At 39.4% G+C, this 23014-nt stretch overlaps 1 protein-coding gene across 4 annotated transcripts; it reads left to right on the top strand.

Annotated features, from left to right (window-relative positions):
* The first annotated feature begins 768 nt into the window (after positions 1–768).
* On the top strand, positions 769–22036 carry ebag9 (estrogen receptor binding site associated antigen 9). 4 transcript variants are annotated; one of them, XM_028790911.2, is made up of 7 exons: positions 769–1018; positions 3486–3576; positions 9816–9894; positions 9982–10137; positions 11414–11521; positions 16349–16440; positions 20159–22036. In XM_028790911.2, exons 2-7 carry the CDS (start codon positions 3494–3496, stop codon positions 20274–20276), a joined length of 636 nt encoding a protein of 211 aa, XP_028646744.1. In that variant the 5' UTR covers positions 769–1018; positions 3486–3493; the 3' UTR covers positions 20277–22036. The 4 variants fall into 4 exon arrangements, with proteins under 4 accessions (XP_028646744.1, XP_028646743.1, XP_051791956.1 ...); XM_028790910.2 differs by having other exon boundaries at positions 9979–10137; XM_051935996.1 differs by having other exon boundaries at positions 776–882; positions 9979–10137.
* The last annotated feature ends 978 nt before the right edge of the window (positions 22037–23014 follow it).

Below are 23014 nucleotides of genomic sequence, written 5' to 3'. Positions count from 1 at the left end.
ACCAGTATTAAAAGAAAGTGTTTTTTTTTATTACACTGAGTGTGTCTATTTGTCATGGTATTGTGTTTCACAACATAGCTGGACAGGCTCCGTCTGGCTGGACGGGATCTGCAGATGATTTTGAAACTAAACTTCATTCACTTTGTCAGTCAGGCAGGATCCACTTGGGACTGACCAGATTACTTTCCAATTTAAAACCCCAAATTTTGCACACCAAAAGGAGATACATAACATGGATCCTTCAAATCTGTAATATGTCTTGTCGTTAACATTTACCGTCTCGTAATCTTATTACATTAACATACAAAGGCACTGCAAGCAATGAGGAAGCGTCAATGTTAGCCTGACTTGTATATCTGGTGATCAACGGTCCATAACTTTATCAGCAATTGCACCACAGATAGCAGCAAAACCATGAGGATTCAGTGGGATGGTGGTGACAATGTGTTCTTAAATGACAGTCCAGGATAGCAAGATCGTTTGAGTTCACAGATAACGTAACAGCACGACACGCACGCCGTCAGTGTAACTCCACAACACGAAGGACGGTCGCGGAGGTCCTCCCGATAGCCGTCTCCGAATAGCGCCTGTGCTCAATTATACGCACACTAACATGCGCGTCTTTAGAAAAAGACGAAGTAGTAGTCTACCGTTTTTACAAAAAAAAGAGCAAAAACGAGCTCTTTCGCGATGTTGAAATGTAAAACCACTTAAATTTGACTCGTTTTGCCATATAGATAGGCACGTGTGTAGGCGCCAATTGAGGTCCTCGCTCACGTAGTTCACTTCCTGGAAACGTGACAATGGCAGCATCCGTCAAGTGGGATTTGCTTCTTGAATGAACTCAACATGGGGGCAAACCTGTTTGACAACGAGCTTCGGGTGCGATTGAGTGGTTGTGCTTTAATATTCAATACGTGTAAAGAGCGGAGATCACTGGGCAGTTTGTGACTTTTCTCGATAGCCCACGGCTTGCGTGCGTGTCGTGGTGAAAGCGGCGGTGGCCAACTCAGTGCCGGTGAGTGTTCCCTTTAAACAGCTGCTGCGATTGTTGTGTGCGGATGGACGTGTGGATGGGGTGGCCTTGCTGTTGCAGATCTTTGTGTGTGTGTGTGTGTGTGTGTGTGTGTGTGTGTGTGAGTGCTCGCACTGAAGGCTCCGCCTTGTGCCGTCGTCACTTTTGTTATTTGTGGTGACATCAGCAGAGTCGACCTGGAAATGGCAGGCTGGGCGCTTGCAGCTCGCGTGTCCTCCCCTAACTTCATGTCTGTGTCCCTGGTGTGGCCCAGCCATCTTTATGTATAGTAGGCAATTACATCTTCTAATGGAGCGTGTTTTTGTTTTACTTGACTCTCTTTCGAAAGGTTTCGAAACCTAATTAGTTTGTTTCTTAGCATACCAGCTGGTATTTACAGCACGGTTGCACTTCTCGGTTTTTCTTCGGCAATTTGTGAGGCAGCACTAGTGAACTGAGTTTCTACTTGTTGGTGGTCTTTGGATACCCATAAACGCACAAGCTGACCTTATTTCTCTGTAACTGTTCACCTCAAACCGCACATCTCTTGCAGACTACGCTCTGCAATGGTGATTTGACGGAAAGCCCCATAGTAGCCAATCAGTGAGCCGTGACTGGGCAGGACTGACCAATGAGTGAAGGGAGGAGGTGGGTCATCATTTCAAACCCTCTTTCAGTGTGCACCACTGTTGTGCATTGGGGATCTTCCAAAAGTGGTTCATTTAACAGTATTTCACCAGAATACGTGTTTATGATGTTGGAAACATAGAACTGAATACCTCATGCATGTATTATTTGATTCAAGCCTGTTTATCAGGGTTTTTATTAACACCATTCTCCATAAGAGCACAAGATTTTTTTTTCTCAGCCATCTGTACAAGAGTAATAAATACAAAAATCATCATTTTTGGATCAAGCATTTCATTAAATCTCTTGGGCTCACATAGAGTTTAAGATCTGGCAGGTAGGGGGCTTAAAATCCACAGCTCTTGCCCCAGTGCCTCACTGTGTTAACTACTTAAGCTGCCCATACTGTAAATGTGGTAATATATGATGGTAAATCAAAACGTAAAGGCAATTTGAAAATTACGTGGTAATTACAACGGTTTGACGCTGATGTAGTATGCTGCTGCTGCTGCAGTATGTGAATTTCCCCATGGGATTAAAAAAGTATCTATCTATCTATTATGTAGTGCCTTTCATATCTATCTCTATCTATCTATCTATCTATCTATCTATCTATCTATCTATCTATCTATCTATCTATCTATCTATCTAATACAACATGCTCGCAATGCCTTGTGGGTAGTTTGAACGCACACAGCACAGCACCCTGCCATTAGTCCAGTTGAAGTCAAGGTCAAATAAACCTGCAGGATCAGACCACTGTTTAAAAACGCATCATAGTGAGAATTCTTTGGGCAGAGGGAGTAAAACCCGCTGAAATCCACCAACGGATGAATCCACTTAAGACCCGTCCTCATAGCTGTCAATAGAACCAGACTGCTATTTGTGGAAATACCTCCACTTTACCTAGCAGTGTCTGCTATGCAGTACACACAGTACTAGGTTATGCTGCAGGCAAGTTCAAAACATCTACTAGTTGCCCGAGTGGGAACTGTAAAATTTAATTAAGCAGGTTTAATAATTGGATTCATGCATAAAGCTTCTGCATAACCAATAAAGGGTTGGGACAGGCTTGGGTACCCACTTTATTAATGAAGCTGAAAGTAGTCTAAAAATAATTAGAACAGTAGGATACCTTGGGCTGCGGTGGGTTGGCACTCTGCCCAGGATTGGTTCCTGCCTTGTGCCCAGTGTTGGCTGGGATTGGCTCCAGCAGACCCCCGTGACCCTGTGTTCGGATTCAGCGGGTTGGAAAATGGATGGATGGATGAATACTTTGGGACCTTCTTAAGCACCCTTTGTTCGCACAGTGTTGTGCTCAGTACATGAGTGTAGTCCAGAATGGGCATCGACCTCCGGCACCTCAGTTATTTAACTAATTCCTGGGGAGAAAAGACCAAGTCCACTGGAAGTGATGCTACTTGCCACAAGTGACAGATTCTTAATCATGACCTCCGAGTGCCTGAAGTGTAACCACACGCCATGGATTAACAGCTGCGTCTGTTCAGACAAGCCACACACAATTTGAGTGTAGTTTGTTTTGTCTGCATGTTGAATATTGTATGGAATCTAATTTAATTTTTATCATTGTCAAACATGGCCATGAACTCTAGAGGATGTACTTTGTGAAGAGCACTGTATACAGTAGAGTTAATTCAATGGAACTGAATCGAATGTAAATTATTTTCGGTTTGTTTTAAAATGCTGTCATAGGCATCTCTTTCTCTCTTTGACCTGTTGTGTTTTTTATTTGATTTTTTTTTTTATATCTGACTTAATTAGGAAGTCGACTGTGAATTTTGTAATTCAGTATAAGCATGTGTGTGTTTTTCTGTATTTGTAGAATCCACTATGGCAATCTCCCAATTTCGTCTTTTCAAAATCTGCACATGCCTTGCCTCGGTGCTCTCTTTCTTTAAGAGATTGATATGTAGGTAAGTAACCTTTTATTTTCAGTTTTGTATACTGTGTGAAAATAACAAGGAAACAAAGAAAAAAAAAATGTGGCGCTTCAGGGGATGCCCTAGTTAATGCCCGGGTTGTGACAAATGACGATGGCATCTTCTTGTGATGTCCGAGCACGTCATGTTGAGAATGTGGTGCCATCTTTGGAAGCGAGCTGCAGAGTGAATGAGGACTATAGAGTGTGTTTACAAGCTCACACTATTAAACTGGGATTGGGCGAGACCCCTCTGGGTTAAGGCAGAAACCTGGCTTCTTAAAAACCCCCTGTTTGCATCTGCAAGTAAAACAAGCGTGAAGTCCGTGTTATTTTTCTTGTGTTTCACTAATTCTCTGTCCTCCATTTTCTGTGAAGTAAAAGAAATTGGTGCATTTTTTTGTATGCTCACTCTGAGCCATTGATGATTTGTGATCACACTGTTTGAAGAGAACAGCTTTGGGGACATTTTACACATATTTATTTGGCTGACGCCTTTATCCATGGCAGCTTACAATATTTATGATCCAATTGGTTACACTTCTTTTGGTTTTCCATTTGGAGCACTTGCAGGTCAAGTGACTTTGCTCAGGGTCAGTAGTGAGATTTGAAAATCTAAATCATATTATGTGATATCATCTACTGTTAAATTCTGCTTTGTACTTGTAATATTTTTATTTTAATACTGTATTGAGAATTACTTGTGTTCTGTTCTGTGTATTGTATTGTATTGTATTGACCCCCTTCTCTTTGACAACCACTGCACACCCAACCTACCTGGAAAGGTGTCTCTCTTTGAACAGCCTTTCCCAAGGTGTCTTCCATTCCCCTTGAAACAATTCAACAGCAGGGTAAAACTTTTACTTGTAAAAACAAATGAATAGATAAAATAATAAATGAATACAGATAAATGGAGTAAAAGAGGGGAGGGAACCTGCTTCCTCAATTTAAATGCTCATTCTAAAATGTTATTGATTAGTTCCTGCCAGGTTTTGAAAAAGTTTTGCACAGATCCTCCAAGTGCGAATTTGATTTTTTTCCCCGTTTCAAATAGTATATAACATCAGTTGCCCACTGACTTAGAATAGGAGAGTTAGGATTCTTCCAGTTGAGCAAGAAAACTCTACGTGCCAGTAGTGAAGTAAAGGCCATTACAGTTTGTGTGTCCTCCTCCACGTGAAGCCCCTTTGTGAGCCCACCAAACACAGCTGTTAGTGGGATAGGAGGGATTGGGACACCAAGGCTGTCTGATAGGCATTTAAATTTTGGTCCAGAATGATGTTAATTTGGTGCAGGCCCAAAACATGTGGCCCAGTGAGGCCGGAACTTGATTACAGTGTTCGCAGGTTGGCTCTTGCCCTGGAAACATTTTGGGCAATTTGGGCATTTGGACAAATGAGAGAGATGTGCTCGATATATAATTTTGAGTTGAATAATTCTATGCTTTGTGCATATGGAGCTCGAGTGAATTCCTCGCATTGCTACTTTCCACTCCTTTTCTGAAATGTTAAGTGAGAGATCATTTTCCCACTGTACTCTTTGAAAGGCAAGGACTGTAAATTAGTTTTATATATTACAGAAATGCTGTCTGAGTCCTAGAGACTGAGCAATACTTTTTCCGGAGTAGAAGTAGGTGGGAGGTGAGAAACAAAGTTTCAAATTTGAAGGTAGTGAAAGAAATATGTTGCTGGAAAGTTAAATTTGGAATGTAATTGTTCCTAGGATACAAAGACGTTGTCTATGTACAGATCCCTAAGTGATTTAATCCCGAATGTTTTTTAGACATTAAAAACTGTGTACGTTTGAGAGGGTGGAAAAAGGTGGTTATCATGTTAGAGCAGCCACAGATAAAAGCTTCTCTATCTTAAAATACTTCCTACATTGGTTCCATATTCTGAGTGAGTGAAGCACCATTGGGTTGTTAGTATATTGGCGATAACAAAGCAAGGAATGTAAAGAAGTGCTACAGGATTTTATTTCTATTGCGGACCAAGCCTGTCCCGTCAATTGTTCTACTTGGTAAAAGTTCCCAAGGACTGTGGCTGTTTCACCCTACAAATGAGAGGTTGATGTCAATGTCGTGTTCGCATGCTGTCCAACGGATGGGAAATATTAAGTTTCTCATTCAGAAATTTTGTGTGAGAGCTCTGACTCTGAGAAAACCATGCTACTCCGATTCTTTGGGTTGTGGTAGGGCATGGACCTTTCATCCCAGTCAACAATTATAATCATAATAACTTTATATAGCACCTTATCACACATTTACTGTGCATTCAACTCAAGGTGCTTTCCACAGATGAATCAATAAAAACAATAATATACCACTTAGATTATTGTCATTAAGTATTACTAATAAATGTAAGTATACTAAACACAAAATCAACCAGGTATTGTTAAGTAAAATTTAACCACTAAAGTGCAAAACAAACCTAAATAAAATACAGGGTGAGCCAAAATGAAGTACCCCATTTCTCAAGGTCATTGTGCGAGGTACAGGCAGACAAGTGGGTTGGGGGGTCTTTTGATAGACGATCCCTTGTGGTTTTTAGTCGGCCACATGCATTGATCCGATGTGCACCACACTTTTGCTGTCGAAGCATTCTTCAAAAACAACGAATCCATCATCACTATGCAACACGCCTTCTGAATGCACTTCAGCATTCCTCCTAATGGTGACGTCCCAAATCGGAAAACATTTCTTCATTGGGTGGCTAACTTTAGGCGGAAGGGTGTACAACATTGCATAGAAAATCTTCAGGCCAACCTCAGACTGCACGGAAACCTGAAAACATCCAAGCTGTAAGGGCATCCATTTTGCGGTTTCCTACACGTCTTTAAGGAGGATTTTGCATGAGGACTTTAATTTCCATCCATACAAAATGATGGCAGTGCAGGAACAGTTGTGCGGCAACATTCTGCAAACCGTTCATCGAGATGCCAGCGTCATGTGCAGCGACGAGGCACATTTCCATTTGAATGGTTGTGTAAATAAGCAAAACGTTTGCTACTGGGCTGAAACCAACCCTTGTGAACTTCATCAGAGACCCCCGGACAGTGAGCATGTTACAGTTTAGTGCACTGTTTTCAGAATTTGGCATTGTAGGCCCTTACGTTTTTTGAGGAGGGTCACCGTCACTTCAGAACGTTACACTGAAATTCTAGAGAACTTTTTACTGCCCCAACCTGAAGAGGTAGATGTGATGGATGTCTGGAGCAACGGCTCATACGGCTTGCATGGAGATCCATGCAAGTAATGCGGGAGATGTTTTTGGGAAAGCTGGTCTCCCCGTGCGGAGATGTCAGATGGCCTTGACATTTGCCTGATGTTGTTCCATGCGATTTCTTCAAGTCGAAGAGATACACACACCCACCTCAAAACCTTGAAGCCGTCAAAGACACCATTCGCCACGAAATCATTGCTATTCCTCTTGAAATGGCCAAACAAGTCGAGTGAGCTTTCAGAAATCGTCTTGAAGAGTGTATCGCTAGTGATGGCCACCTTCTTGAAGACATCATTTTTTAAAAACAGTTAAAAAAAAATCTATTTTGAATAGCCTTTCTTGTGTCATAATGGAATTTATTTTATCTTGTAGCGTTTTTGTAGAATAAATGTTTGAGATGTGGTACTTCTGTTTGGCTCACCCTGTATTTATACGTTAAGATTTACCAAAGAACAAGTAGATCTAATTAATGTGTATAAAAATAAATATACACAGGTTATATGTACATTTTGCCTTGGCATATAAGTACATGGAAACCCATTGAGTAGAAATAGTTTGATATTATTAAAGTTAATAAAAAGATACAAAAGATCCTGAATGTGATTGTTTGACCAGCTGACATGGCGTAGAGGAAAACATCCATCCATCCATCCATTTTCCAACCCGCTGAATCCGAACACAGGGTCACGGGGGTCTGCTGGATCCAATCCCAGCCAACACAGGGCACAAGGCAGGAACCAATCCCGGGCAGGGTGCCAACCCACCGCAGGACACACACAAACACATCCACACACCCAGCACACACTAGGGCCAATTTAGAATCGCCAATCCACCTAACCAGCATGTCTTTGGACTGTGGGAGGAAACCGGAGTGCCCGGAGGAAACCCACGCAGACACGGGGAGAACATGCAAACTCCACGCAGGGAGGACCCGGGAAGCGAACCCAGGTCCCCAGGTCTCACAACTGAGAGGCAGCAGCGCTACCCACTGCGCCACCGTGCCGCCCTAGAGGAAAACAAAAAACTGAAAAATGTGAATTTCCCCTTGGGATTAATAAAGTATCTATCTATCAATCTATTGATCGATCGATGGACCACAGGAGAAAAATAAACCTCTGGAGAGCCGCGGTCAGTAGACAGAAACGAGCAAATCAAATAGTTAGGTCTGATAGTGATCATTTACTACTTCAGGAAAGTCAGAATGACCTGGGCCAGCTGCTCGCCCAACATCCTCTGGGTGTAATTAAAAAAAATAATAATAATAAAAAATTCTTGGTCTGCCAGAAGTGGTGTTTTTGTGGTTGTACTGTATTGGGAGCGGCCCAGTACATTCTTAGTTTACCTACAATGCTGTTTGCATTCATGTAAATATTACGCTTATTTTAAATGCTTTTATTGTTGACTAATTAGCAAATCAGCAGAAACCTTATGTTTCTCCCAAAAAATCTGACTAGAATTTTACATGAACACTATGAAGTGGAAAGGGGCAGGATGTTGCAAATAAACCAGTTCGAGTTGCTGCTTCTGCTGCCGTTGAGTTGTTGCACATCAAATGTTTGGTTACTCTTTTTTTTTTTTTTTAAAGGAGTGACAGATGCATTCAAGGTGGAGGTGGGATTTCATCAGGGATCGGCTCTGAGCCCTTTCTTATTTGCAATGGTGATGGACAGTTTGACAGACGAGATTAGACAGGAGTCCCATGGACTATGATGTTTGCTGATGACATTGTGATCTGTAGCAAGAGTAGGGAGCAGGTTGAGGAGACCCTGGAGAGGTGATGATATGCTCTAGAGAGGAGAGGAATGAAGGTCAGTAGGAACAAGACAGAATACATGTGTGTAAATGAGAGGGAGGTCAGTGGAATGGTGTGGATGACGGGAGTAGAGTTGGCGAAGATGGATAAGTTTAAATACTTGGGATCAACAGTACAGAGTAATGGGGATTGTGGAAGAGAGGTGAAAAAGAGAGTGCAGGCAGGGTGGAGAAGAGTGTCAGGAGTGATTTGTGACAGATGGGTATTAGCAAGAGTGACAGGGAAGGTCTACAGGATAGTAGTGAGACCAGCTATGTTATATGGGCTGGAGACGGTGGCACTGACTAGAAAGCAGGTGGCAGAGCTGGAGGTGGCAGAGTTAAAGATGCTAAGATTTGCATTGGGTGTGACAGGATTAGGAATAAGTACATTAGAAGGTCATCTCAAGTTGGACAGTTGGGAGACAAAGTCAGAGAGGAGTGATTGTGTTGGTTCGGACATGTGCAGAGGAGAGATGAGGGGTACATTGGGAGAAGGATGTTAAGGATAGAGCTGTCGGGTAAGAGGAGAAGAGGAAGGCCTAAGAGAAGGTTTATGGATGTTGTGAGAGAGGACATGCAGGTGATGGGTGTAACAGAACAAGATGATGAGGACAGAAAGATATGGAAGAAGATGATCCACTGTAGTGGCCCCTAACGGGAGTGGCTGGAAGAAGAAGAATAATGAGGGAATATGACACAGAAAATTCACCCTCCCAACTTTATTACAATAACAGTGGCACCTCTGTACAGAACCACATGTCAGATTTTCTGCTATTAGTGAGTTTTTTTTTTTAAGGATCACACCACTGATGCAGCGCATCGCCGCAGCCACCATACGTTGGGCTGGTGGAGATATCTGAAGGGACGAGGGCACATCAGATATACAGCTGGTTAATTAGTGCTGGCTGCCAATGAGTTTTTCCTTCTGTTTTGTTTTTGCTGTTTTCATTACAGCCTTAAATGAAATAACCAGCAGGTGGCATAGTATTTCCTTTAATAACCAGGCATTTTTACGAATTTTAACTTGTGATGGTGAACTTACTGACATACTGCTACCATTTATATTAAGCATGTACCATACTCTCTCATAGTTGTTTAATGATAGCTTAGTATTTTTAACTTTATTCAGTACTTTATCAATCTAGTATCCTGTATGAGTACTAAATTAGTGTCTTTTTTTTTTTTTTTTTTTTTTTTTTTCACCAATGTTTGAAATTAGGTCAGGAAGACTAAGAAAATTAAGTGGAGATCGGATAACCCTTCCTACAACAGTAGATTATTCATCTGTTCCTAAACAGGTGTGTAAAATGTGCCCTTCTTGAACCGTTTGCCAGTGTTAGGTGGACTTTCCCTTGACCTGTATTTATTTATTCATATCTAAGCAGTCTGAGGTAGAGGAATGGAGTTCCTGGGATGAAGATGCTCCCACTAGTATTAAAATTGAAGGTGGCAACGGTACTGTTGTTCCTCCACAAAACGGCGAGCCTGAAGAACCCGACTATTTTAAAGATATGGCTCCAACTATAAGGAAAGCACAAAAGGTAATGTGATTTGTTTATTTCTGGATAAAAGTTGAGTTTTATTGTTTCTCGTGATCTAATTGGAAGTTGGCTTGGGGTTCTCTGGGGGTGTGTGTATCTCCAGGTGGAAGGGGCTACTGTCAGCCTGGTGAAGGTGATGTGGAGTCCATTGCTGGCAGGGAAAGAAGGAGTGTGTGAGCGAGACTGTGATACCGGTTAATGTTTTGTCCCGGAGAGGATGGCATGCAGGGTAATTGGGAAGGCTAATCGAGTAGCAGCTGAGTGTAATTGAGACTTCACTCGGGAGTTAAATGCTACCTCGGAGAAGTCCAGGAAAGGGTGTGTTGTTTCTGTTGTTGTTTCTTACAGATCACTGTTGGACACCCTGAACATTCTGAAGAGAGCAGGGAAGATAAGGGTGTGTGACGGACCAACTTCTTGTTAACAGTGATGAATGAAATGGTGGGTGGTTCTGGAAATTAACGTAAAGAATGGGGAGCTCTTCAATTAGGCTTTCAGATTTTACAGTATTACTGGAGGTGGGAAATGATTGAGGGAAAATGCTTTGATGTTAGACCTCTGACAGTGGCGAGATAGTCGTTTTATTGTCTGTTTCTTTTTAATCGATTGAAAAGCTGTTGGCTTGAACTGTTTAAAATATTTTACAGCTTTTCACTGTTTCCTTTTTTGTTTGAGTCATCCTAGTAGTTGCCTGTATTTATGAAGCAACCTGCTGAATAAAATCAAAGATTGCACTTCATGTTAATAGAGGGCAGTTATTGTTTTTGGACTACAGGTAGAGTTATCTGCATATTTTCATTTTCTCACTGGTGCTCAGTCATGAACTACAACATGCCAGGCCTTTATACACGTTGGATTCCAAGGACGTTGAGTATCACAATTGCATGCTGATTAGCTTGTGCATGTAAGAATTTCACTGTGCTCTAAACACGTGACAATAAAGACCATATAAATGTATTATTTTCAGAGCCTCCATATTGTGTACTGATAATCCATAGAAGTACAAGGGTAGTTAAAAAACATGGAGCATTTAATATGTGACAGATGTAAACTTTTATAACCCCACATTAAGGAAATTCATTGGATCATGTACATTAAAAATAGAATAAAAATGGTACACACTAAGAAAAAGAAAGAAGCATACACTGTAAGTTGAATGGGAAGGCTCTCTCAATATGCATTTGTAAATTTGCCTTTATAAACATCACTGGATACTTAAGGGGTGTGTAGGTTTGTGTCATTATCAGGTTAAAAAAATAATCCTATCTCCTTTCAGATTGTCTTAAAGAAAAGAGAGCCATTAAATTTCAGCATGCCTGAAAGCAGCACTGGATTTTCCAGCCGACTAGCAGCTACACAAGATGCTCCTTTCATCCAACCAACTGTAAGTCCATTGCACTTTTCTTTCTCTATCATTTCCAGTTTGGGGCTCTGTGTCATGTAATGGATATACCCTTTAGCCTACCTGGGAAATAATCTGCAGCTTCAAAAACATTAAAATAATGGTTCATTTGCCAGAGGAAAAGTTCTCAAGTTCATTTTGTCTGTAGTTATAAGGAGTGACAGTCACAGCTGAATTGCAGCATCTCATTGCATATGTAGGTGTCACAAAGTCAACAAATCAAGAGCAAGTGCACATGCCAATAGGCTGGCAAGCTCTTTGTGATGGAGCTTGTCAGTAGCTGATTAGAACTTTCAATTACAGTGATCAAGTGATGCCAAAAATGGGCTCTTTGGCCATCCATTGTTGGCTGTATATACATTTAACACAGCAGTTTGACACCAGAAGTGAAGGGGCAGGAAAAAAATGCACATGCTTACTGTGAAACATGGCACTGGATTGTGAAGCCTCCACTAAAATGTGTGATGTTATGAACATTAACACTAGAATCCCTGAAGCCTACGAAAAAAACTCGTAATCCCGGTCCACCTTAAATTCCTTCGCACCTCTCCATCAGCATCTTTTGTTTTGTAAATGTGTCGATCAGCACAAGCAACCTGCTGTCTCATCCCCTCCACCGCCGGAGCTCAAACTCGTGGGTTTGGCTAGTTCTCCCACCTTAAGTCTTTATCAGCATGTGAGGTCCTTGAGTTGTATAGGGTAAGTAATATATCTTTACTTGGAACACATACATTTCATGTGTGTTCCGTGTCTACAACGATCTGGGTAAGTGTAGGATGACGGGAAATGCGAGAAACGCAAGAAATGTTGAACAAATATCTAAAATAAAGACTTTTTTTCATGGTATACTACTAACAACAAAATTTTGACATGGTGTGTATAATGTGTGAAGACTGAAGTCCAAATATCAAATAAGCACTTTCACAAAAGGTACACATATAACAAAACAAGTGCGTTTTAATTCAAGAATATAACCAAAGAAAAAGAAATCTGGTTAGGGTACGCTGCTGACATGTATGTTTTTATTGTACAACAGTAACAGTAAGAGCAGCTCACTACTCAAAATGGTAATTCTGGTGAGCGCCCAGATTCGATCCTGCGACCCCTTGATTATGAGTCAGCAGTTCTTACCGCTGCACCACCCAAGCCGTCGTATTTGCAGGTAACTGTGCTAGAATAACAACAACACTAAATGGGAATCAATATCAACAAAGAAGTGGTTGACTGAAAAAGAAATTACCAGTTTAAGGTGGGCATTTCAGGCTCTTCACTTATGGTATTAAATTGAATCAGAAATCCATAAGCACAGGTCTTTGGTGATTGAAGATGTGGAAAACGTTTGATCAGATGAACAGTTCAGCATCACTCTGAATGTAAACCTGAGTGAAACAATCAGTTGTCCATGTCTAAGGAGACATACGAGGTGACACACAAAAATAACCGGATTGATAAAAAAAAATATATTTATTGATGAATTCCAGCATTCTAAACATTGTCACCTTCTCTATACTCCCACTCCCGATCTCTACACCGCTCCATACGTATCTTCCATTGATTGAAACAGAGCTGGAAGTCTTCTTGCTTGAGGCTATTCAACAGGCTTGCTGTTTGTTTTCACTTCATCCATTGAAGAAAAATGTGTTCCCATCAGGTCACTTTTGATTTTCGAGAACAAGTAAAAATCAGTCGAATAGGGAGGATGATCGAGGACAGGAATGTTTTTGTCAGTCAAAAACTGCTTTACAGAGAAAGCAGTACGATCATTTCAGAGAATCTGATTCACCATTTTGAAGTTGTCATCCATTCGAGACAAGCGTGGACGACCTGGGCGTTGAACGTCTTCCACATTTTCTTGTCCTTCCTTGAAACGTTTATACCACTCAAAAACTTGTGTGCGCGACAAACTCTTAATCACCGTACACTGTTTTTATCATTTCATAAGTCTCTGTGGCCATTTTGTTCAATTTCGCAAGAAATTTGTTGTCGATTCGCTGTTTGTTTTTTTTTTTTTTTCACCCAACATTATAGTGGCAACTCATGTAGCGATTGTTGTGCAAATACTGACTGGGCTGTTCACAGGATATACCTCGCCGGTCGGCCATTTGAGAAGACATGTAGGAGGGGATATGGTTCTTGGATTCACGTCCGGCTGACCTCCAGACAGTTTTCCAGGAAAGCTCCAAGCCCAGTCCGGTTAATTTTGTATCTCAGCTCATATTGCATTAATTACGGGACATGGGTTGTATGTTAATTATGACACCCTTTGGTGGTAATTGGGTGTATTATTATTCATTCAATGAATTTGTTTTGAAATACATATATTGGAACAAAAGTCAGTGGTTTCTGGCAATAAAAGGTGTATGTTCTTCTCTAGGATCTTTGTTTCTGTGTCCTGACAATTCCAATTGTTCTTCTTCCGATCTAAAGCTCAATGAGAATGTGGCATATTAGTTCCTTTTTTTTCATTAAAAATAAACACATCCTACAGATTTTTTATATTCCTATCTTGAATGAAGTCAATTACAGTCATTTGAAAAAGTTTGGGAACCCCTCTTAATTCTTTGGATTTTTGTTTCTCATTGGCTGAGCTTTCAAAGTAGCAACTTCCTTTTAATATCTGACATGCCTTATGGAAACAGTAGTATTTCAGCAGTGACATTGAGTTTATTGGATTACCAGAAAATATGTAAAATGCATCATAACAAAATTAGACAGGTGCCTAAATTTGGGCACCCCGACAGAGATATGACATCAGTACTTAGTTGAGCCTCCTTTTGCACATATAACATCCTCTAGACGCTGTCCTCCTATAGCCTTTGAGGAGTGTCTTGATTCTGGATGGAGGTATTTCTGATTATTCTTCCATACAAAATCTCTCCAGTTCAGTTCAATTTGATGGACAGCCTGCTTCAAATCATCCCATAGATTTTTGATGATATTCATGTCAGGGGACTGTGACGGCCATTCCAGAACATTGTACTTCTCCCTCTTCATGAATGCTTTGTAGATTTCGAACTGTGTTTTGGGTCATTGTCTTGTTGGAATATCCAACCACTGCATAACTGCAACTTTGTGACTGATGCTTGAACATTACCCTGAAGAATTTGTTGATATTGGGTTGAATTCATCTGACCCTCGATTTTAACAAGGGCCCCCAGTCCCTGAACTAGCCACACAGCCCCACAGCATGATGGACTCTCCACCAAATTTGACAGTAGGTAGCAGGTGTTTTTCTTGGAGTACGGTGTTCTTCTTCTGCCATGCAAAGCGCTTTTTGTTATGACCAAATAACTCCCATTTGTGTCTCATCAGTCCAAAGCACTTTGTTCCAAAATGAATCTGGCTTGTCTAAATGAGCATTTGCATACAACAAGCGACTCTGTTTGTGGCGTGAGTGCAGAAAGGGCTTCTTTCTCATCACCCTGCCATACAGATGTTCTTTGTGCAAATTGCGCTCAATTGTAGAACGATGTACAGATACACCATCAGCAGCAAGATGTTCTTGCAGGTCTTTGGAGGTGATCTGTGGGTTGTCTGTAACCATTCTCACAATCCTGCCCATATGCCACTCCGGTATTTATCTTGGCCTGCCAGACCTGCTGGGTTTAACAGCAACTGTGCCTGTGGCCTTCCATTTCCTGATTCCATTCCTTACAGTTGAAACTGACAGTTTAAACCTCTGAGATAGCTGTTTGTAGTCTTCCCCTAAACCAGGAGACTGCGTCACTAAAAATCTTTTGAGAGTTGCTTTGAGGATCCCATGCTTTCATTCTTCAGAGGAGAGTCAAAGGGAAGGAAGCATAACTTGCAATTGACCACCTTAAATACCTTTATATCTCATGATTGGACACACCTGTCTATGAAGTTCAAGGCTTAACAAGCTCATCCAACCAAGTAATCAGCATTGAGCAGTGACAGGCATTCAAATCAGCAAAATGACAAGAGGACTCACATTTTTGCACAGCCAGTTTTTCACATTTGATTTAATTTCTTACAACTAAATACTGCGTCACTAAAAATCTTTGTTCGGAAAACACCCCAGTACTCAGATGTTCCTAGGAAATGAAAGACATACCACTGTTATCTTGTTTGTTGAAAGGAGAATAAATCATTATGCAGGCAGAGAGGGGGTCCCAAATTTTTTCATATGACTGTAAAGTGACAAGAATGTTTTTTTTAACCTTTGAGGATAAACCGCTACAGTTTTCTCCTATATTGATAGCAGCCTCAATTACAGTGACTTATTACAAGGTGTAGGAACCCACCATTTAAATGTCTCCATACTTTTGCATTTGATTTTCCCCATGGGATTAATAAAGTTTATGTAATCTAATCTGATTAAAATTCAGTGCATGTGGACAACTAGCATAAAGTGAATTTCTTGGAATGCTTCAGCATTTCCCACATATACCCTCAACGACCCTGTGCTTTACTGAAACGTGAACTGCATGGACGGTGATAGTCAAAGACGTGCTGCCTGTTTTCAGTGAACCCTGCCATTCTGGATGTAATCTGTTAATCAATGGCTGCTTATCAGCCTTAAACCAGCAAGTTAACACAATATGTTGTCTAAAATGAATAGTTTGATTTATTTGTACAGATCTAAGGTGGAAAACATTTGCAACAGTCGATTTATTTGCCTTACTAATTCACAACATGATTATCAATGCAGAAACAAATGTATTTACATGGCTATCTTGAACCAGCTATAAATTACAGTGACTGGTACTTCTTAAGTAAGTATCATTATCTGAAGATAGAGTGAAATATACCCTTGCTTTATTGATCTAAAAATGCATTTTGTTGTAGGGTGAGCTGGGGGATTTAGACACTTGGCAAGAAGATACAAATGCCTGGGAAGATGAATCTGATGTGACTTGGGAAGCAGAAGAAGTATTAAGGTATTTACAGAGTGTTACTTTAAGTTTTGAAGCATAACTGTTTTTAACATATATTATGGATAATATACAAGGTGTGACAATTTAATTCCCGGAATAGCCACGTAGTGTCGCCTGTGACGTAATTGTATTGAAATCACATGAGTATTTGTGTTTGAACATGTTTGAACTAATACGTGCGTAAATTGCAAGTTGATAGAGACAATTGTTAGTTAGCTATTGGGAAGGTAATAGATAAAAATGGGTGATCGAAATTCAGAGCAATGTACGAGTATTAATATTAAATTTTGTTTGAAAATCAGCAAATGTGCTGCTAAAATGTTACAACAGTTGCAAGTGGCATATGGTGAAGAGTGTGTTTAAGCGGCATAAGAGGTTCAAAGATGGGCGAGAAGATGCAACGGATGACTCCAGAAGCAGACGGCCAAAAACAACAATGTCGGACGTTAATATTGAAAATGAGTTCCAGGACTGCTTCCTGAAATGGGAACGCCATTTAAGTCAGTGTATAGATGCACAAGGGGAGTACTGTGAAGGCGACAGTAGTCACTAGAGGACACTTCCACATGTATATTTTTTTAAAGATGCATTCTGGGAATTAAATTATCACACCTCTTATTTTAAGACTGAAGCCAGGAAGTGGAACTTCTTCTATTAGACAAGAGCTTTAAGGAACCTTTTTGTATTATTTACTAATCCAAAAAAATAAAATGTCAACCTCATTCCCCTTTCTTTCAAAAAGTTGAACTAATTGACAAGAAAGGACTAAATAAATAGGATTTGAAACACTGAACCTATGTTTAAAAATATATATGTAATATATGCACAGATGAATTAAAGATACAAATAAGACAAATTATGTATGGAAACACTGATTACATATCACTCAGAAAGGACACATTTAACCAAACCATAATTAAAGGCTATGACTGTGAAAAATACCAAAGTTCATTTTCAGATGTTTGTAGGTACTATAAGTTTTTGCTTAGTGGCACACAGTAATCCATGCCAGCCTGAAATTCTGGATGTGTTTATGAAAATACGAATGGTACAAAAACAGATTTTCTTACCAATTCTGCTAATGTGATGGATATGTAATGCTAACCTGAGTTACTGCAGCAAGCTACTGTTCTGTGGGGTGTTTTTTATTTCCTTTATTCTTTAAAAACCTCGTGACAACATTATTGCTTTCAGCTTAAGTTATGGTATCCACAGGAAAAAGGAGTCCCGTTTTTCTTTGGATATAAAGATTGCATCTTAGTATTTCATTTCTCAGTCCAACTTAGTTTGCATAAGTGCTGGGAGGACAAATCCTGCAGTCAACTACAGACCCCCCACGAGACTTTTTCACTTTCTGAACTGTCCTCCTTAAAAGCACAACAGTTTTTAGAGATGATGAAACTTCCGGTACTTGTTAACACAGACATTCAGGACACACATTAAATCTGTATGTTACATGGTTGCCTATTGCTACAAATCTAGTCTTGTGTCCTTTTTTTCCAAATGGGTTTTGCAAATATTAAAAAATTAATTAATGATGATCTACCTGAAAATGGCAGAACCTGTTATGAATTGGAAATACTGTCCAGAAAACCAAGAGGTTTCTGCCCAATAGTAGCACCCAGCTGCCTCCCCTTCATTGTCACAGTTCTCCTTCAGTATCCTACTGGGCCCGTCAGTTGTCTTTCATCGTCTTATTGTCTTAGTTTCTTACCCAGGCCTTTCAAATCTTTGTGAACTTGCCAACCCAGTACATTATACATATGTACATTACATACATTCATATACATTTTCAATCCTCCTTAACCAGTTCAAGGCTTGGGGCTGAGATAGATAGATGGGGTTGAGTGTACCCCTCCTTTCTCTGAATAGGGCACCAGTCCATCAGGCTACACCAATATATTGTACAATAAAGACTAATTTAATAATTACTTCCTTCAGTCTATGCAGTTCAACAATCTATCCTGTACTACACTTGTGTTTTTGTTGAAAAATAGGCAAGCATTGCAATCTAAGTAACTGTAAGTGTAGTCAGCAGTAGCCATGCGGGTTAAAATGTTGTGGATGAAGATGTCCTTTTGGCACATTTTTTTTTTTTTTGTACAGAATTAGTGTTGGTGGGAAGCAAAGATGGCCACACACGTATAATTCAGTTACTAGATTTGAGGGCCATAGACTATAAGAACAGTGTTTTCTGAAAACAGTCGTACTACCTGTGTAATGTAAAGCATGCAGCAGTCCCCAAGATCCTCCTCATAAAGTCCGGGGCTCTGAGTTTTAAGTCCTGTTGTATCTGCTTAGTGTGCTTGTTCAGGGCTAAGAGCTGAATGTATTTTCCAGTCACTCCATTACAAATAAATACAGTAACTGCAAGAGGTTACAATAGATAGATAGATAGATAGTTAGATATGTACTTTATTAATCCCAAGGAGAAATTCAGGCAACTATCAGTGTTTAGTTGTGACTGGTGGTATTTTGCAAGTGCACTCTGGCTTAATATTATCCCAGAAACACCCTTCAAAAGTGGACAAGAAACACCTCATATGCTCATATTCTTTGTAGAAGCTAATATTCTACTATATGGGTGTATCCAGTATACAAGGTGAGACACAAAAATAACCGGACTGGGCTTGGGGCTTTCCTGGAAAACCGTCTGGAGGTCAGCCGGATGTGAATCCTAGAACTGTATCCCCTCCTACACGCCCTCTCAAACCGCCGACCGGCGAGGTATACCCTGTGAATAGCCCAGTCAGTATTTGCACAAAAATCGCTACACAAGAGACCAATATAATGTCAGGTGAAAAAAATCGATCAGCGAATCAACATCAAATTTCTCACGAAATTGAACAAAACTGCCACAGAAACTTTTGAAATGATCAAAACAGTGTACAGTGATAACAGTTTGTCTCGCACACAAGTTTTTGAGTAGCAGAAACGTTTCAAGGAAGGACAAGAAAATGTGGAAGACGTTCAACGCCCAGGTCGCCCACGCTCGTCTCGGACAGATGAAAACATCAAAACGGTGAATCCGATTCTTTGAAATGATTGTACTACTTTTTCCGTAAAGCAGTTTTTTGACTGACAGAAACATTCCTGTCCTCAATCATCCTCCCTATTCGACCAATTTAGCTCCCTGTGATTTTTACTTGTTCTCGAAAAGCAAAAGTGACCTGACGAGAACACTTTTTTTTTTTCAATGGATGAAGTGAGGACAGAAACAACAAGCCTGTTGAAGAGCCTCAAGCAAGAAGACTTCCAGCTCTGTTTCAATCAATGGAAGATGCGTATGGAGTGGTGTAGAGATCGGGAGGGGGAGTATAGAGAAGGTGACAATGTTTAGATTGCTGGAATTCATCAATAAATTTTTTTATTTTTTTTTTCACCAATCCAGTTATTTTTGTGTCTCACCTCATATAGAGATGAAATCTGTAGCAAACAAAGCATATGTCTGCATAACCATTTAACGCATAAATCACAATGATGTGCACAGTGCTAATTACTGATTGTATTTATTGCACGCTGCATCACATTAGCACTAATCAAAATGCTGAACTGTAAATGAGTTTGAGTTAAATCCAAACAAGAGTGACTCAATGCCTCCATAAAAAATGACAACATATTCAGCATTAAAGTCAGCTTTTAACAAATGGGCATTATTGCAGTCGGTGATTATTCCATAATCCAATCCATTTTAATAAGCTCTTCTCTTCTTAACTTGCAGGCAGCAGAAGATGGTAGAAAGGGAGAAAAGAGCTTTGGACCAGCAGCGCAAAAAAATGGAGAAAGAAGCCCAAAGGTTAACAAAAAAAGAGCAGAAAATTGCCGTTAAGCTTTCCTAACTTTGAAATATCAAGAGACATTCTCGTAGTAGAGTGTGCGTTTCCACCATTTGAGCAGTATCATTTAGAGTTTTTTTTTTGGAATCGGAAGGGAAATATATATATATTTTAAATGGCTGCTACTTATCATTTATTCTCTAAAGTCCAGTTTAGCAGCCAATATTGACTAACTAATAATATCAGGTTTTGTACATATACTTTAATATTGTGTCATGTGATACTTTAAACATGGCAGGTGACAAACAACGAACTTTTGTGAAACATGTTTGTTTTTTTTTTTTTGTTTTTTTTTTAAAGAGTTTTGCTGGAGACGGTCTAAAAATGCAGTTATTTATTTGACCGCGTCTAAAGCCTTGGAGATCCAATCATTGAACCATGCATTTGGGCGGACTGTCATAACTGCTTGATGATATTTATGATAAATTGTGTGTCTCTTAACCTGTTTCTGTTGTGTTTCTGAATGTACATTTGAACTTGTTATCGAGATAATCGACAATGGAATTCTTTGATTTGGATACACGTTTCAGAGCACCCAAAGCTGAAAGTTTCATATTTTATCAAGTTAAACGCCTGTTTCTAGAGTGTGCTATGTGCAGTTTTCAAACGTCTTTCAAAAAGTGAATAGTTAAGAAAAGGATTTTGTCCAAGGGATTTGGTCACAAAGATGTTTGCCTATAGGACAGTGGCAAACATAATGATGTTGACTGTTATCTCAATCAGGGTATACCAAAAATGATCCTTAGCTGTTCTTGTTATATATACACCTTTATATGCTGGGGCACACTGGTGTCCTTGTTACAAGTATTGGTGTGTACCGTGAGCTCATCTTCAAACACCCACTAACAACACACAAGCAGCCATTTCACCCTGAGTGTGTGTGTCCTTTTGTCTTGTTTAACTACTTTTTAGGTATAATAATTGCTTTCAGGTCAACATGAGTTGTTCCTGTTTGTAAACAACTCAAACAAAAACATTAATCAGAAAAGACAATAAATGATTAAGAAGTCTAAATTTCACAGTATGTGATAGTGTATGCTAAGATACTTTTGAATTCCACTAATTTCTTCATTTTAATCGCAAGTCATTAATTCACTTGTAGCAGTTCAATCTTCAATACAGAGGACAAGAATCTGAGCGGTCCCTGACAGTAATATGAGCATCTGCACTCTCGGAATTTAATACAATTGTTTTTGTTTTGTATACAAACTGTTGCCAAAAGAAGTAAGTACCTTTTCATTAATTAATTTTATTCATGTAGTACTATTGAGAGAAGCAAAAGCAATATTCTTAAGGAAATTGACAGGTTTTTACACGGTAATTCATTTTTTTTATTATTAATCAGTGAAACTTGCCTTACAGATGAAGAAGTCGCCCTTTTTAAGTTACTTCTTTTGTTTTAAAGTTTAGCTGCATAGCAAGCATGGCTGTTCATTTGATAGATTTTAATTTTTGTACTTGATTTTCATTTTATCATCAGATGTGTTTGCTGCTCAAAGCGAGTAACTTCAGTAAACGACAACTCTGGGGGACCATCACTCAAACCAATTTTGGGCTGTAGCAATGCAGGAATGATTATGTGTGAGATTGCACCGTGAACTATACCATGAATGATACATTAAAGCAAAATGAGTTGTTCCACTTTCAAGGTTTTCAATTGTGCAAATTGAATGTTTTCTCACTTCTGTCTGATTCATTCATTCAAATAAAGAAACTCTACAGAATCATGAAATAAATTATTCTTTCAAGCCGTGTTAAACTGATCTGCTGTATATAATTTTCTTTTGTGTAGCTATCTTGAGCGTGTATGTCATAATTTAATGGAAGGCCTTATTATATTTGGAACTAATCTATCTTTAGTCTGTATTTAGCTTTATATTTTACCTGTGAAGTCACAGGCCAGTATTTATATTTCTAATATATTGCATGTGAAAGTGGACTGCTTTCATTCTTACAAAGATATTTTCTCTTTTTAATTTCAAGTTCAAATTTGTCATGTGTGCCTAACACAGTGAGATTCTGAATTTCATGTCTCCTACAGACTAATGACACTAGTATGACAGATCAGACAATTAATACACCCAGCAGCCATCAGTGAATACCAAAACTGGGCACAAAGACGCACGTGTGAGTACGATTCCAATGTTGATGAGTGGCCATATGGTCAAATTGTGTTGATAGGTTACATGTGTTCAACCTCTGCTCAACTTATTACCGTAATAATTATTATATGTAAAGCTCAAGTGTAACATGAAATTTAAAAGGTAAGTAAGATCCATGCATTTCAGTACTCAATATTGTATTTTTTTATTCTATATACATTTTTTCATTAATATTATTTTATACCTTACTGATTAAAAAGATACGTTTTTCTTATGTAGCAGTGTTCCTATACATCCATCAAATATAAATAAATATAATTTTACATAAGTACAGGTGTGAATATTGTAAATATGTGCATAAAATACTATAAATAGTATCAAAAGATATATACAGTATAAACACACACAGTATGTCTGTCTGTGTGTGTGTGTGTGTCATTCATCATCCTGTCAACAGCAGTGTCACCTGAATAACTAACTTGTCACCTGCCCCTTTACTAATCACTGATTGGTTTCTCTATCTTTGATAGTTTATTAATGGAGAGGTTCATTCTGCAGTCATGATGGTTTGATATTTTTCTATGTTTTGTACATAACAATTTTGAGATACCAGCTAAGAGATGAAGGGGATGCTTTGTT

This window comes from Erpetoichthys calabaricus, chromosome 13, assembly GCF_900747795.2.
Source record: "Erpetoichthys calabaricus chromosome 13, fErpCal1.3, whole genome shotgun sequence".
Taxonomy (NCBI): Eukaryota; Metazoa; Chordata; class Cladistia; order Polypteriformes; family Polypteridae; genus Erpetoichthys; species Erpetoichthys calabaricus.
Note: the sequence above shows the minus strand (reverse complement) of the source record. Positions and strands in the feature narration are given on the sequence as shown.